This window comes from Bos indicus x Bos taurus, chromosome 13 (assembly GCF_003369695.1).
Source record: "Bos indicus x Bos taurus breed Angus x Brahman F1 hybrid chromosome 13, Bos_hybrid_MaternalHap_v2.0, whole genome shotgun sequence".
Taxonomy (NCBI): domain Eukaryota; kingdom Metazoa; phylum Chordata; class Mammalia; order Artiodactyla; family Bovidae; genus Bos; species Bos indicus x Bos taurus.
In genome coordinates, this window is record NC_040088.1 from 50994409 (window position 1) to 51012714 (window position 18306).

The following is an 18306-nucleotide window of genomic DNA, read 5'->3' on the forward strand; positions in this document are numbered from 1 at the left end:
TAGGGGAGCTAAGATTCCACATGATTCAAGGCCAAAAAACCAAAACATAAAACAGAAGCAATATTGTAACAAATTCAGTAAATGCTTTAAAAATGATCCATGTCAAAAAATATTTTTTAAAAAAAGGGCAAAGGAAGGGAGAATTTGTTCCCTCTACTTAATGATCTCTGAGCTGGGACATTGGGTCTTTGACATCCTGAGGCTTGGCGCTGTGGAATACACTTGGTTGAAGACTGTCCAGAAGAACACAGTGGCTTGGATTCTTTGAAGATCAGCTTCAGGAAAAGCTACCTGATACTGTCTGGCTTCCCAAGACATGTATTCCTTGCTCCTCTTGGCCCCCATGGAAACCCCAGAGAATTGAGATTTTCCTGCTTGTCGAGGAAGAGATGTGGCTAGGAGGAAGAGAAACAAGTCCAGTGATGGAACACATCATGAAGATGAGCTCCGGGGAACACGGTGACTACACAAGTTCCAGTTGGCTGAGGCCCCTTGGAGGTTGTGCCAGATTCTCTGTCACTTGGCAGCAGAGTCCTTGTCAGCTGCTCAGGCTGAGGTCCCAAACTGGGTCTGCTTCCTTCAAGCTCTGCAAGTTTGGCTTGGGTGTTTTTGCTGGGTAGGGCGTGGCCCTGTGGATAGTCAAAGTGTTACTGAACCCAGGACTAGCTGCTCAGCCCTCAAAAGCCAAAAAAAAGGCCAGACTGGTGGAAAGGAAAGCTTGCTTTATTTTGGATGCTGGCAACCGGAGAGTGTGGGACAGATGTCTGTCCAAAGACTGACTGCCCACGCCTCCTCCATAATCAGTGGGCAAGAGTTTTTATAGCTGGAGGGAAGGGGCTACACGCAGGAATAGCACAGTCAGCTCTGACAGTCATCTTGAAATTGGTCATTGGTGGTCTGACCAGCATCATCTTGATTGTTTTAAGTACAGTTAATCTTCAGTTCCGAGGTTGATCAGTTTCCATTTCCTTGAGGCCAATCCTTGGAACTTCGGCAACTTTTGTCATGGCTAGAGACTGGTCACCATGTAGTTAACTTCTTCCACTTGGTGGGGGTTTCAGTATCTATAAGACAGCTCATGGGATATGGCTCAGAATAGTATATACAGCCCTTGAGAAGGAATTAAATGTTCTTAACTATACTTAATGACATTATTACTATTTGATCTCCTTTGATTATTTTCCTTTTTTTCTGCATTTTCTCACTTCTCTGATTAAACTTTGAATCTTTGGCTGAAATTTTACCACAGATGAAAGGCAGGCTGAGGACACTGTGGGGAGAGGGGCAAGGACCCTGGGGTCCTGCTCGGTTTCAAAAGTGGGAGTCCCAGTACCTGCTTTGTGATGCATCCACCGTAGGGACTTGATATGAGCACAGGTGTATCTGGCCAGGCTGTGGTTCATAAGGAGAGGTGGCTCACAGCACAGGTAGGGGGCTGGCGGGGTGCCCAGTATATGGGAACAGACTTCCAACAAAAATAGTTCTTAAGTAATCCGTCTCTAGTTACAGCCTATGGACACACGGCAGCAAAGGCCCAGATAGAAGCCTGGACAAGTCCGGAGAAAATAACGACATTTTATTATGAGACCAGAGATCAATAACACAAACGCATAGACTGGACAGGTTTAGCCCATCCTGTAGCCCGGTATTTCCTGGAGGGAGTCAAACCTTGCCAGGTGAATGAACTCTCCCATTTGGAGAAGTAGATTCCTAGGCACTGTCAATCCAATACCCTCTTTTCTTCTCCACTGGAGACTTCAGATCCTCCTCCTGGATCCACACCAGTTCAAGAGTCAGGCCCTGAGTTGGGAAGTTAACCCCCAGGGTGGCACATAGCAGTAAGCAGAACACACTCCAGGAGCAGCTGGAATGCATTTGATTGCCTGCCACTGGGCCTGGCATTTGAAAGGGACTTCATCAGTTTCCCTGTGACCTTTAGAGCCAAGTGTTACTCTGATTTCCAGAAAACTGGAGGAAAACAGACAGGATCTTCTTTGAAATATGGATGGCAATTTTTCTCAAAGAAGTTGATGAGGTTTCTCCTGCTCTCTCACATCTCAAGACAGCACAACTGGATTATAGAGTTAAGATGGTCCTGAGCGTGAGAAGGTTCCCATTCACTCCCTTTTAGAAGATGAGCAAACTGACCAAGGGAGACTGATGTTTCCATGAAGTGAGAGTCTCTATGGTGATAAACAGTTTTGTTATTACCGACAACACAGAGAAATGGTTCTTTTCCCAAAGATCTAGGGATCTGCCCAGGTTCACATAATGTCAGGCCTTTCCCCTCCTGGAGTTTGTAGTCTAAGACTGGATAAGAGAGGCAAATTGTCAACTCACACATCCTCATTCATGGTGATTGTGGAAGGGATTATAAGAATGCTGCAGCCTTGGGAGAATATCTTAATTCATTTGGGCTTCTATAACAAGATACATGGTGGCTTATAAACAACAGAAATTCATTCCTCACAGTTATGGAGGCTGGGAAGTCCAAGACTGAGGTGCCAACAGATTCAGTGTCTGGTGACAACCAGCTTCCTAGTTAATAGAAGATGGTCTTCCCTTTGTGGGATCTCTTTCATAAGGGCACTAGCTAATCCATTCATAGGGGTTCTGCTTTCATGACCCAATCACCTCCCAGAGACCTTACCTCCAAGTACTATCACTTTGGGGGTTAGGTCTCAACCTATATGGATTTGGTAGGGGGACTGTGTATATTCAGTCCATAGCAGAGAGTATAAGGGAGTTCAGAAAAGAAGTAAAGAAGTGGATTTTAGCACCAACAATTTCTGATTAATAGAAAGAATTGAAAAACTGCAGTTTTCATTAACTTCCATGCTGTTTGGTTATATGGCTTTGACCTCGTGGATTATTTGAAATTCATAATAGCTTTGGGGAAAATGATACCTTCACATAAAAATGATTCCAGAATAGATTACTCATCAAAATCACATCCTGAGGGCATCAGAATCCCCTGGGATGCTTGTTGAAATGCAGATTCCAGGACTGGACCCACATCTACTTAGTCAGAATCACAAGCAGGGGCCCAGAGGACTCTCTATTTTAAATGAGCTCTCTGAGAGACTCTTATGCCCATCAAAGTTTGAGAACCCCTGCCAAAACCCTGAATTAGGAGCAAGCCCAGGCAGTTTTGAACTTTCCTGCCCTTGAAGAAAAATAAAATTAAGTCAACAGAAAAAAGAACATGGTAGCATCACAGGTTTCTTGAACTTTGTTTCATAGAGAACTGTTTGTATGTGAGCTGTAACCAGACCCACAAGGAGAAGGGTTAACTCAAACCCGCAGAGCAAATTGAATGAGATCAACAGTCTTTGCCAAACCCTAACTGAGCAGACCTGCCATGAATAACTTGAGCATTTTAAAGGTCCCACAGCACAGCCAGGATCTCCAGCCAGCTCAGAAAGCCTTTCCAATGTCAGTGTCACCTTTTGTTGAAAAAAGTTGCCTGTCAGTGTTCCCTTCTAAATGAAAAACATTATTTACAAAATGCTAAGGAAATTCTAATACCAAAATATGTGTTCCTGCTATGTTGTTGAGAGGTTTGGGCAACATTTCCAGTGTAAGAAGTCTCCTAAAACATTTTCATGATAACATCTAAAATCCAAAATATTGTTTTGAGGAAATTTTCTCATTTGATAGTTGGACACAATGAGAAAAACCAGAAGTATAAAAAGACACATTGCTGCTGCTGTTGCTAAGTCGCTTCAGTCGTGTCCGACTGCCGGGAGCCGGCATATTGCATATTGAGTGCATATTGCATATTGAGTGCAGCACTTTTCAGGATCTGGAATAGCTCAACTGGAAATTCTATCACTGCCGGTAGCCAGCGTGAGGAACTCCGCCCATGACAAAGGTCATGAGGAAGGAGGCTCGGCATACGCAAAGGCGGGATCGAGCTTCAGGAGTCCCCCTGGAAATTCTCGAGCATATACCCCCAAAACCAGAGTCTGCCTACTTTCTGCTTTGTGCTTTCACCTACACCTCTGACTTTACGGGGGGCTGTCCCCCACTACCTCTCTGAAAAAAGTTAGCTTACAGCTCCAGTTAATAATTCCTGGGTGTGACAGTGTTTAACCTACAAACTCCTTTGGAAATCCTCTAGCCTGCCTGAATAGGTTTTTCCGGCCTCATTGATTGTTCGGAGCCTCCCAACTGTGAGAGGCAGGAGATGTTCTAAACTGTCTAAACACAGATTCTTTTGAGTAGTTAAAAGATTGATTAGAAATTGTATTGGTGAAGGGATTTTCACTTGTTGGGCCAATGTTTGCTGCTAAGTTTCCATATCCCTTACTTGCTGTGTCCCTGGCAGTGTATTGATTAATATAGTTGGTGTAAACAGTAGCTTTAATGTTTGTAACCTGGGACCCTTGAGTTAATTCTTTTTCTTGTTGTAGCCCACCACACCTTTGCTCTGTAGGAATGCAACTTTATCTAATGCTTTTGGAGGGTGGCTCCTGACCAATCACCTTTAGAGAAAAATAAGTTTTCTGAAGAAAAGGTCTTAAAATGTTCACAGGCCTCCGGGCCAGAAGATAATGCAAATCACCTAAGCTTTTGCATATGATAAGTTTGCAGGAAGAAAGCCTGGTTTGCTGCAAGACTCTACCCCTTCCCCCATTATCCTCTGTGCATAACTTAAGGTATAAAAACTACTTTGAAAAATAAAGTGCGGGCCTTGTTCACCGAAACTTGGTCTCACCATGTCGTTCTTTCTCTTACCTTCTGGCTGAATTATTCAGCCTCTTTTCTCCACTGAATTTCTTCACTGAGCTATCTTCATTTCAGCCTCTTTTCTTCACTGAATTTTCCTACTGAGCTATCTTCATTCTATTACTCTTTATATCTTTAATTAACATTTAATTAAGCAATTGTTTCCTGATCTTCGCCTACGCCGTCTCTCCTTCGAATACCCTGGTTCAGCCGGGGCTGGTCCCCGGCATCCGACTGTGTGACCCCACAGAGGGCAGCCCACCAGGCTCCCCCGTCCCTGGGATTCTCCAGGCAAGAACACTGGAGTGGGTTGCCATTTCCTTCTCCAATGCATGAAAGGAAAAGTCAAAGTGAAGTCGCTCGGTCGTGTCCGACTCTGTGCGACCCCATGGACTGCAGCCCACCAAGCTCCTCCGTCCATGGGATTTTCCAGGCAAGAGTACTGGAGTGGGGTGCCATTGCCTTCTCCAAAAAAGACTCATTATGATGCTATTATTTTGGATCATATCCTCTCTTTGTTAATAAATTAAAAAGAAAATTAAGAAATAAAACTATATTGAGGGTAGCTTTTCTACATCAGAAAATTTACTAACTGATCTTCCATAATTGTGAGTGACATTACTATATTCATATTTTCAAGAATTTAGACCTCATAGGGAATCCTGAATAATTAACCTTCATGGATGTACTGCTGCTGCTGCTGCTGCTGCTGCTAAGTCGCTTCAGTCATGTCGGACTCTGTGCGACCCCATAGACGGCAGCCCATCAGGCTCCACCGTCCCTGGGATTCTTCAGGCAGGAACACTGGAGTGGGTTGCCATTTCCTTCTCCAATGCATGAAAGTGAAAAGTGAAAGGGAAGTCGCTCAGTTGTGTCCGACTCTTAGCGACCCCATGGACTGCAGCCTACCAGGCTCCTCTGTCCATGGGATTTTCCAGGCAAGAGTACTGGAGTGGGGTGCCATTGCCTTCTCTGCATGGAAGTACTATTTAACATCATTTTGTCACCACGAACTTCATGAATCACCCAGGGAGTTCTTATCTGTTTGTTCTGTTTTGCTAGTCAAGCCAATGCATGAGTCCCACCCCGGGTTCTAGTTTCATGGGCCTGGAGTGGGGCTCAGGTGTTTACCATATGCAATCAGTGTTGAAACACCCATTTACAGCCAATACAACAGAGTTTTCTTAAGTTATTTGCAGAAGATAAATTCTCAAAAATGTAGGTGGTTTATATTCTCAATAATACAAAGGTTTCTATAATTAAGATAGAATTTTCTACTTTTAATTTTGTTATAGAGACAAGCCAATAATTGTTCTATGCATCCCGTAGTTATATAATCTAAGTCGTGGGGTGGGGGTATATCTGAGCCTAATTCTTTTTTTTTTTTTTGGTAAGGGGGAGACTGTTTTTATTTATTTTTAATTTTATTATTTTCTTGTTGGAGTATAATTGCTTTACAATGTTGTGCTAGTTTCTGCTGTAGAACAATGTGAATCAGCTCTATGTATACACATATCCCCTCTTTCTTGAGCCTCCCTCCAACCACCCCATCCCAGCCCTCCAGGTCGTCACAAAGCACGGAGCTGGGCTCCCAGTGCTGTGCAGCAGCTTCCCACTAGCTCTCTGTTTTACACATGGCAGTGTAGATATGTCAGTGCTACTCTCCCAATTCACCCTTTTCTCTCTGATCCTAATGCTTACTAAGTTTACTACAGTAACTTAATGGCCCCAAATTTGAGTGTCTCAGTCAAAAAGAAGTGTTATTTCTGAAGGCCTTCCTACGTTAAGCCATGTCACACATACAGCTTTGATTATTTGTGTTTTAAGGCAAAGTAGTAGTTAGGTCGTTTCCTTGGTCAGGTCAGGTGGGTAGCGTCTGACATGATATCAGGATGCTCTGAATTTAGGTCAGGTGTAGGGAGGACCACACAGAAGATGACTTCCTGTCAGTATTTGAGGCAATTCCTAAACTCCAGCCCCTGCCACGTGCATCTCACTTTCCTGCTGCTGCTGCGTCGCTTCAGTCGTGTCCGACTCTGTGCGACCCCATAGACGGCAGGCAACCAGGCTTCCCCTCCCTGGGATTCTCCAGGTAAGAACACTACTTAATGACAACAAGCTGTTTCTTATCTCAGTGGCTTTGCCCAAGTTCTTCCTCTCTCTGGCATCCATTCCTACCTTCCTTCCTTACACCTCAAGATTCTATCATCTCATCAGGCTCTGCTCAGTCTCCACCTATCAGAAGCTGTTCCTGATACTAAGAGTTGTTCTATAATGAAACAAATAAAGCTTATTAACCTTTGGGGCCCCTCACTCACATGGGTCCCTTCCAAACCCCTGGGAGGGACCATGGAAATATTTTCATGTGGTCGTGTTTCTTAAATCTGCAGAAATAAGAGATTGTAACCATAATAGATTCAGACTGTCTATTTCAACTACGCCCCTGTCAAACTTTCTCTTGTATTAAGTCCTGCTGGAAAGACCATGAGCATTTTTGAGAACCAGGGTAAATGAACATTGAATTTGGAATATATGTAGTTTGGGTTTAGTGGAATAATATATTTACAAATAATATAACCAGTGATGTCAGTATAAGAATGGCATATCAGTTGGATTCAAAGAAATAGAATCAGTAGAAAATAATAACATAGACTGATGGTAGGTAATTGATAAATGAGAGATAGATGATACATAGATAGATATACAGATATAGATAATTGATAAATAGATGTATAGATAGACCTTTTAGTTTCACTGTCTGGAGAACCCTGCAAATATGATGATCAGTGGAAAAAAAAAAAAAAAGTGTTGTAGAAGCATGCTACAGGCTGAATTGTGCCTTCCTCTCCAATTCATATGTTGAAGCCCTAACACAGAACCTCAGAATGTGACTGTATTCAGAGACAGTGTCTTTAAGAACTAGATTATGTTAAAAATGATTTTGGAAGCTCATACAACTCAACATCAAAAAAAACTCAAATGAAAAATGGGCAGAAACCTGAGTATACAGTTTTCCAAACAGGAAATACAGATGGCCAACAGTCACATGAAAAGATGCTCGGTGTCACTAATCATCAGGGAAATGCGAATCAAAGTCACAATGAGATATCACCTCACATCTGTCAGCATGGTCATGATCGAAAAGAACGCAGCATTGGCAAGGATGCAGTGCAAATGGAACCTTCACACATTGTTGCTGGGAATGTAAACTGATTCAGTCGGTGTAAAAACAGTATGGAGGTTTCTCAAAAAACTGAAATAGAACTACCATATGACCCAGCAATTCCACTCCTGGGTATATATCCCCCCCAAAAGAGAAAACATTAATTAAAAAGATACCTGTACCCCAATGTTCATACCAGCATTATTTACAATTGCCAAGATATGGAAGTCAACAGATGAATGGGTGAAGAAGACGTGGTATATATACAACCCAATGTTGTTCGGCCATAAGAAAGAACAAAATTTTGCCATTTGCAGCAACATAGGTGGACTTGCCTGGAGAATCCCAAGGACGGTGGAGCCTTTTGGGCTGCTGTCTATGGGGTCGCACAGAGTCGGATACGACTGAAGCAACAGCAGCAGCAGCAGCAGCAGCAGGTGGACTTGGAGGGTCTAAATCCATATTCTAAGTAATAAGTCAGGTATAGAAAGACAAATACTGTACAATATCACTCATACATGGAATCTAAAATATACAACAAACTAGTGAATAGAACAAAAACAAAGCAGACTCACAGACATTAAGAACAAATTAATGGTGATGGATCAGTTGGTAAAGAATCCTTCTGCAATTCAGGAGACCCCAGTTCAATTCCTGGGTTGAGAAGATCAGCTGGAGAAGGGATAGGCTACCCACTCTGGTATTCTTGGACTTCCCTTGTGACTCAGCTGGTAAAGAATTCGCCTCCAATGCAGGAGACCTGGGTTCGATCCCTGGGGAGATTCCCTGGAGAAGGGAAAGGCTACCCACTCCAGTATTCTGGTCTGGAGAATTCCATGCATTTTATATGGGGTCATAGAGTCAGACACGACTGACTTCACTTCACTTCAGTAGTTACCAGTGGGGTGAGAGGGGCAACAAGGGTAGGGGATTAAGAGGTATAAACCACTAGGCATAAAATAAGCTGTAAAGATTATATTGTACAATATTGGGAATATGGTCAATATTTTATAATAATTATAAATGGAGAATAATTTTCAAAAATCGCAAGCCACTATACTGTACACCTGTAATTTATATAATAGCATGCATCAACTATACATCAAAAAAAAAATCCCTCCAAAATGATTGTGTGCCTGGACCTCCATTAGACTGTGTACTTCTTCTCATGGACCAGCACAGCTTCTCACCCACATTTGAATCTCCAAGACCTAGCTCAACACCTGGGATATGTATGAGATGCTGATGGTGTATGTGATGAACAAATAGGTAAATACACAAACAGATGCCCAAGTGAACACTGAAAATAGACGCATCAAGACATTCCCAGTCTCTAGAGATATCATCTTTATCTTTAGAGATCAAGTCAAAGACTCTTCATATTGTTTTGAGTTCAACTGGGGGAAAAAAATATCCTTTAAGAATCTTCTGACTGCTGAATTCTGATGAAAACAAGTGCAAAGCCAGTGTGGAGAGCACTTAAACATTTAATCCCCAGAAAGAATTTTTGGTTTAAAAAAAAAAAAACAAATGGACTACAACCACCAAAACCAAAAATAAATGTAAAAAGCGAACAAAACTGCTCTTCTCCATTTTAGAAAACTTCTCTACCCGCCCCCACCCCATGCTTAATACGTTACTGAGTTTGAGTACATACGTAGATACAGATGACATCTATTTGATTGTATGTTTGAGTGGATAATGTGAGGTGTATTCAGCATCCTACTGATACAGACAGTTTCTTGAAAGGATAAGACATTTAAGTATGAGACAAATGTCTGAAGTCCAAAATACTTTCTGTGAAAATGTAGCTCTGAATTCTAAAGAAAATGACTTGTGTAAAGAATTTGTAAATCATGCTCACTCTTATATTTCTCCTCTTCCATATTTCTAATTCTCTCTTGTTTCTCTTGTGTCTTGAAAGAAAAAAAAATACATATATAAAGTTTTTTCAGTATAATTAACCACACACTGCTATGACACTGTAGCCATTGTTTCCATCGAAACGTCCTCAAATGGAACATGCTTTGTTCTTACCAAGAAAATAAAAGCAATTTGTTTTCTCCTGTCCAAGGCACGAGAGAAAGTCGTTTGTTCCCAGAAAGCTTTCTCACAATTGCCCACCTCTTACAACCTCATTTGGAGAAGGCAAGGGCACCCCACTCCAGTACTCTTGCCTGGAAAATCCCATGGACAGAGGAGCCTGGTAGGCTGCAGTCCATGGGGTCGCTAAGAGTCGGACACGACTGAAGTGACTTAGCTTAGCTTAGCTTACAACCTCATTAAGTTGGGGTATTGCAAACTCCTTCTTACTAATCAATATGCTGCTTCTTAGTCTCTCTCTTGTTTTTTTGGCTGCAGCACATGGGATCTTTAGTTTCACCTCGCAAGATCTGGTTTCCTGACCAGGGATCAAACTCGGGCCCCCTGCATTAGGAGCTCAAAGTCTTAACCACTGGACCACTAGGGAAGTCCTGTTAGTCTTTTGTGAGTCGTGGACTTTCTTGAAAATCTAGCTATTTTCTTCCCAGGAAAAAAAAAAAAAGGTATAAACACAAATGGAGACAACATTTTGCAAACAATTTGAGGGTCTTCGTAGACCCCTTAATGCCATTTAAGGATCCCTGTTTAGGGACTTCAGGTAAGGAACTTCTGCTTGTGAGTAACCCCTTGGGAAAGGCAAGGATGAGTTGGAAATATGATATCGGGGTAGATGCGACACCTCTGATATATTTTACAGTGTACACAAAGCTTCATCTGAGGAAAAGTTTTTGAGCAAAAAGGAATTGTTAAAGTGAGGAAAAGATCCTTAGAAACCTAATTCCCAATTAGGGAACAATGCCTTCAACTGTTGTGTTCTGAGATCAGTCAGTGTTACAGGGGAAAGATCCAGAGAAATAGGCCAAGTCATTATAGCAAAAAATTCATTTTATGCACAGTGTTTTAGCAATCTATGTTTTCCAAATACATTAAGAGCTTAATTTTAAAAATTCCTCTACTGATAATATCATTAATTTTCCAAGTAAAATGTAAAGTAAATGGATAAATAAATCTCAGTTAAAAGAAAATTTACACTTACTAAGATCACCAAAATACAAATCTATTAAAAATACACCTTGTCTTTGATGTTTATTTCACATTATCTAACTACATACAGTTATGCAAATTTACATTTTTATTTCAAATCTTTGCATTCCTGATATACATAAAACAGGACAAAGAACACATTTGTAATGTTCAGCCTGGAAAATCTTGCTTGGGGCAGACAAAATTCTCAGCTGCCTTTTTCTTTCTGCACATGTACAAATACAATTCTGAATAACTGGAATTAAAAAAATCAAGATGGGTATAAGGAAAAAGGTGACTAAATTTTTGTGTCACCTGAGGTTATATGTACTTGACTTTTAAAATGGTCTTCTAATTATCAAATAACTATCTCATGGGTAACAAGTCTTTGGAATCTCCTTAAATGATTTCAGGACACTTAGCTGGTTGCTTCTGGGGTTCTTGTATTTGAATGCAGTTGACATGAGCTATACACTAATGCTGTATATTCATCTAAGATCTTCTTAAACATTGTAGTCAATGTCATTATCCCTCTTTTGTGAAAATATCTTGCCAGGCTTAAAAAGGAGCACTTATTTCTTCCACTCGGCAAAGGAAAAAAGACAGACCAGCGTAATACAGTACTATTATAATTTGAAAGGAAATAATCACATTGAACAAAACAAAAGACCTTACCATTTTAGTTATAATTTTATGAAATTCAAATATACCTAAATCATACCATGATACTAGATGGCCGCATGTTCATTCTGTTCAATGTTTCCCATGAGATCTTTTGTATCATTAGTTCCTGGACTTGATCCACTGTTAAAATACAGAGTGTTCTCAAAAGCGTCCTCTCGAGGCAAATGCACACGTCTTTTCTTATAAAAGAAGTACACAGCGAAGCCAGCACCCATTATAATCAGGAGCACCACGATGACCACTACTCCTGTTGCACTGGAAGACGGTTTAGAAGGTTCCATCTTCCTTGGATCAGCTATAAATAAGTAAATATATTTTAAAAAAAGGTAAGCGGAGGGAGGCAGAGAGTAAAGTGCCATGGAGAACAGTACAACTGTCTTAGAAAAACTAAAATGCATGAATTTCCTGTCCAGTGACATTTCCCAAACAGAAATTTAGGACACGAATATAGAATTTCGTGGATGATAAATTCAAATGTTCAGATGACTATTCAGTTGCAAGAGTATCTCATGTATCTATGCAGCAGTAGGCTAGTATGATATTTTAAAATATTTATACCTTTTAAAAATAATTGAAGGCTGCTTACACATACATCATATGAAGATAAATGGAATAGTAAAAGCAGTGACAATAATAACAACCAAGGGGGAAAATTAGGGAAAAAAGAAAACGAATAGTGGAAATTTGAACACATGAGTATTAGTTAACAGCACGTAGGAAGTTAAGAGAGATGGAGGCAAGCCACACATCTCACTTTTACTTTTTTTTGGCAGCAAACAACATAAGTGAAGGAGGTCAGTTCCTCATTCATTCAAACTGTCCATAAAGCTAAAATTTTAAATATTGCTTAAAAAAAAAGAAAACAAAGAAATCATAGGGATTCCTAAGAGAAATTTCTTCCCTGGGTTCTCATAGGGCAATTAGTGTAACAAAGCAGTTAGTGTCCTCAGTAAGATCTAGAGTTCTTGCCTGGAGAATCCCATGGACAGAGGAGCCTGGCAGACTACAGTCCATGTAGTCATAAAGAGTCAGACACAACTGAGTGACTCAACAACAACAACAGGACCTGGGATAAAAACACCAAACTGACTCCAAGACCGGCTTTTCTAGAATATCATTCAAGAGTGATCGGTGCCCTAACGACAAAGGCTAGAGAGTGTAATGGGTGTAGGAAGGGAAAATTATGGTTTTTAAAGCAAACACACTGTATCAATGTATTGCTAATATGGAACTTAAAAGTTCATGATGATCTTACCTTTTGTTGTAATTAATGTATGCGTAGGTTCAGCATCAACAACTGTTTGTAAAATAACAAAATAATTAAATAGTTATAAAGACCCATGATAATTGCATGCAGATAGTGAGCATTATTTGGTTTACAAATACATAAAATTATTCATGTTTGATTTATGGTGATATATGATATATATCATATATCAGGTTCTTTCCCTGGTGGCTCAGACGGTAAAGCGTCTATCTACAATGCGGGAGACCTGGTTTCGATCCCTGAGTTGGGAAGATCCCTGGAGAAGGAAACGGCAATCCACTCCAATACTCTTGCCTGGAAAATCCCATGGACAGAGGAGCCTGGTAGGCTACAGTCCATGGGGTCGCAAAGAGTCAGACACAACTGAGTGACTTCACTTTTACTTTCATGATATATAGACAATAAACAGATAGATGGGCAGATAGATAAAATCTGTATGTATATATACAGATTTTAGCTATCTATCTTCCTATAAATGCAACCTACAGCTGCATGGTGAGTTTAAATAGACTGGAAGATCTGAAAACAGGAAAAAAAAAACACCCAGTTGCATTTGAGCCACTTATACCACAAAAATCTATCCAATCTACCCATAAAATAATGTATTCTAGGCTAGTGGTTTTGAAAATGGCTCACTGAAGCATAAGATATTACAAGGCATTTGAATGAAAAATAAAACAAGGAATCCAACACTGCACTAAAGGGTACAGTATCTTAGAACAGAGTTGTCAACAAATGAAGAACTAGCATCACCGACTCAGTGGAAATGAATTTCAGCAAATTCTGGGAGACAGTGGAGGACAGAGGAGCCTGGCATGCTACAGTCCATGGGGTCACAAGGACTCAAACGCAACCTAGCAACTGAACAACAACAACAAAATAATAAAACCACTGGGGATGGAGTATTACTTTATTTAGTTCATTTATTTAAATCTATTATCTAATTAATTTTATCTCATGGCAAAGATACTATGTGAAGTAGAATGGCATAAAACTATTGTGAATGTCCAGGTAATATCATATCATGGGCACATAATACTATTAACTCCCCCAATCCCTGTCCTGACATGGCCTGCCATTCAATCTCAGGAGGAAACTTAATTGGTCTTACATGATTTATTTCTTAATAAATTCTCATTCCTCCCCACTGTCCACTTCTTGTTTGGTCAAGGTACATATTTTATCTCTTATTCTCATACACCATAAGGCTAGATCTCCAAACTTCTCCCAACTTCACAAATCCATGTGTATGGATATTTCACACATGTGTATTCATATACCAAAATTATTACTTCAATTAAGCAGGAAGTTTTGTGCTCACTCAAAGCGACAGACAGAACTAATCATCATGGCAGACTAGATTTCTTGCTTATAAAGAGGGACAGTTTATAAGGAACCTGTAATCACATTGTAATTCCACACCTAACATCTTCATATTTGCAAGAAAAGGGAGCCTAGAAACATATGTACCATAGGACAAATTCTTACTTACTTTTTGGTCTTTTACAAATGTATCCTTTGTAGGAAGAACAGTGAATATTACTCCATAATCCAGAAGATGCATATAAAGTGACACAATCATTTCTTTCACCAGAGGGATCACCTGTTTTCCAGTTGACAAAGGAGAGTGGGTTGTTGTTTATCCACACCCACATTCCTGATTATCAGAGGAAGCCAAAAAAATTACAAGTTAAAAATAATCCCCCTTAAAATAAATTCAACTTATTCATGTGAAATTTCTAAGCATGTTATTTTACACCACAATCAATAGCTATTTACACTTAAGAGTTTTAATAGGCAAGATAATAATAATTAGTTAATAGAGGAAAGGAAACTTAGAATTATGTTTCTTATGTAATTTCAGTTGAAAATTTATTCCTAATTAGTATATATATGTAAAGTTATCTCCCCCTAATTTTTTTTAATAGCAAAAGATAGAAAAAATTTTAATAAAATTTTTAAAAATATTTGTCTTTAACTTAGCAACAGTGGATATTCCTTTTAGCAACTTTTAAGATAGCCTAATGTGTGAGTCACTTAAATATTCAGTTCTTATCTCAAATGAAACTATGAGTTTGAATTTTCAAATGTTTCACAAATTAATCATTAATTAAAGCAAGATTTTCTAGAACTGAAAACTTGTTTTGAAACAAATTTGAAACACTTTGAAATATTTCAACATTTTGAAATATTTATGATTCAAAAATCATGGTGCAAAAATTACCTTCAACATTTCTGTACAATCCTATCCAAAAATTGGTTTTGCTTTGAAGTGGCTCAACTCGATATGACAGGAAACTCAATTCAGCAGCACTTTCAATGGTAACCAGAGAGGAACCTACAAAGTACAAAAGAATAAACAAGATGGCAATATATTTAAGTAGTTGAAAACATTTTTATAATGATTGTGTTGATATCAAGAGCAATGAAAATCATCCCACTATCTCCACTTAAGGGGAAGAATTTCAAAGGGTGAACATTTGTCTTCTAAGAATTTGTTTCCATTCTGAAAATATGATTTTTTAGGCATCATTTGTGTACAACCACTGGACAACTCACTTTAGGATATACAAAGATGAGGAGAACACAGAATACCTCAAGAAGGTTATGGTTCAGTGAATAGGAATGAGTTGAGCATGTAAAGAAATGTATTAGAAAAGAAAATAAATATAAAAAGGTACTGACATGTCAAACAGGGAGAAGATTTGTTTTAGGGGAAGCTATTTAAAGGAAGCATGCAAGAAACAGAATTTAAAAATATTAGGGAGCATGAGATTTCAAGTAGAAAGAATAGAAAATAATTCGGAGATTAGGAAGAATAAAAAAAAATAAAGAAACAGGGAAGCATAGAGGTGGTTCACAGATGCATGGAATTCATGTCTGGTTTATAGTAATAAGATATGAAATAGATAGAAAGGCAGGTAGGTAGGTAGGTAGTTAGGTAGGTAGATAAGGCAATCTATTGGGGTAAATGAATAGCATTGATAGATAGCTCAGTTTGGCTGGATGAATCTGGTCAATGGGTGAAAAAAGCCTTGAGTTAGGTCTCACTGCAGATGGCAGGAGACTGGTATTTAGGGTATTTAGGGTAATGGCAGGAGACTTAGATTTTTAGGCAGCAGAATGATGCACGCACTATAAAAATATTAATCCAGCTGTTATGTATAGGACTGTACAAAAAGAAGACAGGAAACAGAAAGGCTGCTACAGCATCTAGCATACCCAGTCAAAGATCGCTTCAGTGCCAGTACTGTATTTTATCATAAATTTATAGAATTTTAAATAATAACAACTTAAACTATATTTAAGCTATTTCTACCAGATATTTTGCTTTGGGCTTTACAAACATGATCTCACTAACATTTTACAACTATCTTATTAAGTTAGTACTACTGTTAGTCCATTTTACAGATAAGGAATCTAAAAGTCCAGAGGGTAAGATCTTTCAAGATCTTAATGAGAGTGGAGGGCAAAGTCATGGCATGATCTGGGCATCTGAATCTTGCCCTATACCTAACCACATGCCTGCATCCCACATGACTGGGACCTTGCTGACTATTTTCGTTGCATCATTTCATATTTTATTTTAAAATATATTTCACAGATGATAGCCATTTCAATATATATGGGATATATTTTGATGAATGTGAATCATTCATTTTATTTATAGGAAAACATAGTTATCTACAGTTGAAAACAAAGTTTCTACATATCCACTGCCAAGAATTTTTTAAAAAATATTTAGCAACATAAAAGAAAAAACATTTAATTTAAAAAAGGAGGTTTCAAGTGACATCATAATGAATGGCAGAGGAAGAACCCTTGAAAATCCTCTCTCCTACAAAAGCAATAAGAACACTAATTTTTTTTCAAATCAACTTTTTCAGAACACTGAAAGTTAACCAACAGCTTGTAACAGTCCAGGAAGTATTTATTCAAGAAAAATGACTGACTCTCAGTAAGGAAAGTGAGCTTCATGATGTTTTAACTTGTCCTAATCCCATAGTCTTATCCCTAGCTCTGTGATTGCCTTAAAAGCCAAAAGCCTCAAAATCACACTGAAGACCAGAAACCAAGAAGACACTGGGAAAGTCAGAATGGGATTGGGGTTCTTTCCAAGTCACATTCTCAGAGAATTTCCATTATTTGATCTCTGACAGTTCCCTGGAAAACCTCACTTGGCAGAACCTGCCTTAATTTGAACTAACTCAGAGCTCATCCAATGTAAACAGCATTTTCCTTGGGGGAATTTGTCAAAAATTAACAGTGGCAATAATCTAACAGTATAGCTGCCTGAAGCAGGGATAACATTTTAGGGAAACAATAAGCTAATGAAAAAGCTAAAAGGAAAGACTGTGGAGTAAAATGTCCATAGGGAACTTTAAGAAGCACCGACCTATTCCTGGGAATCTAGAAGGCCACAGACATGCACTGGAGTGTGTGCATGCCCAGGACTATGTGCATGCCCATGGAAGATCTGAAAAGTCTCTACATTTTCACCTCTGGCTGACCTTGACAGTCTGCACAAACAGGAAGTGAAGGCTAAGGTAGAGTTTTAAACTTCATGTATGAATGTTGAAGACATGTCTTCAGACAGAGCCCCTCAGTAAAACCCAGAAAACTTATTCATTCTAGGCACTAAGGAAATACGTTACATCACTAGCTGACCACTAAACTAACTGGGTAGAGAATTCAGTAACTGCGCATGAGAAAGAATATGTACTTTATAGAATTTATGAGGGAAAATTACTAAACAAGGCAACAACAACAAACAGCAACAAAATCAAACCTTGTTGAGTGGAAATAAACTTATTTCCAATGTTGCTTCTTTTATTATTTTAAATACATATTTTTCAGTGAAAATTACAAGAAATTCAAAGAAACATGAAAATATGACCCATACCAAGAAAAGAAGCAGCCAGTACAAATTTTTCCTGAACAAGTCACATCTTTGGCTTACTGGACAAAGTCTTTTGAAACCAGCTATGTTAAAGATGTTTAAAGAACTTAAAGGGGAAAGTGTCTAAAGAATGAAAAGAAAGTTATGAAATAATTGCTCACTAAATAGAGACTATTAATAAAAAGATAGAAATTATTTTAAAAATAAAATTCTGGAGTTAAACATTATAATAATTGAAAGGAAAACTTCACTGGAGAAGCCAAAAACTGAATTTGATTAAGTAAAATAAATAATCAACAAGCTTGTGGTTATCCAGTCTGAATAATGGGAGTCCTAGGAGAGGAGTGAGATAAAGAGACGTAAAGAGTACTTGAAGAAATGATGGACCAAAAGCTTCCCAGTGGTCCTTCCCAGGACAAGTGCATGGCAACCCACACCTGTATTTCTGCCTGTAGAATCCCATGGACAGAGGAGCTGGTGGGCTATGGTCCATAG

The 18306-nt window shown here is 39.1% G+C and overlaps 1 protein-coding gene across 1 annotated transcript in view; it reads right to left on the minus strand.

Annotated features, from left to right (window-relative positions):
• Positions 1–10801: 10801 nt before the first annotated feature.
• The window catches only part of MRC1 (mannose receptor C-type 1), a 113879-nt gene continuing 106374 nt past the window's right edge, over positions 10802–18306 (minus strand). The window contains exons 27-30 of the mRNA XM_027559833.1: positions 15136–15249; positions 14404–14568; positions 12900–12941; positions 10802–11939 (exon numbers count right to left, since the gene is read on the minus strand). Coding sequence (XP_027415634.1) covers positions 11689–11939; positions 12900–12941; positions 14404–14568; positions 15136–15249 — 572 coding nt within the window. The 3' untranslated portion in view covers positions 10802–11688. The remainder of the gene's footprint in view (positions 11940–12899; positions 12942–14403; positions 14569–15135; positions 15250–18306) is intronic.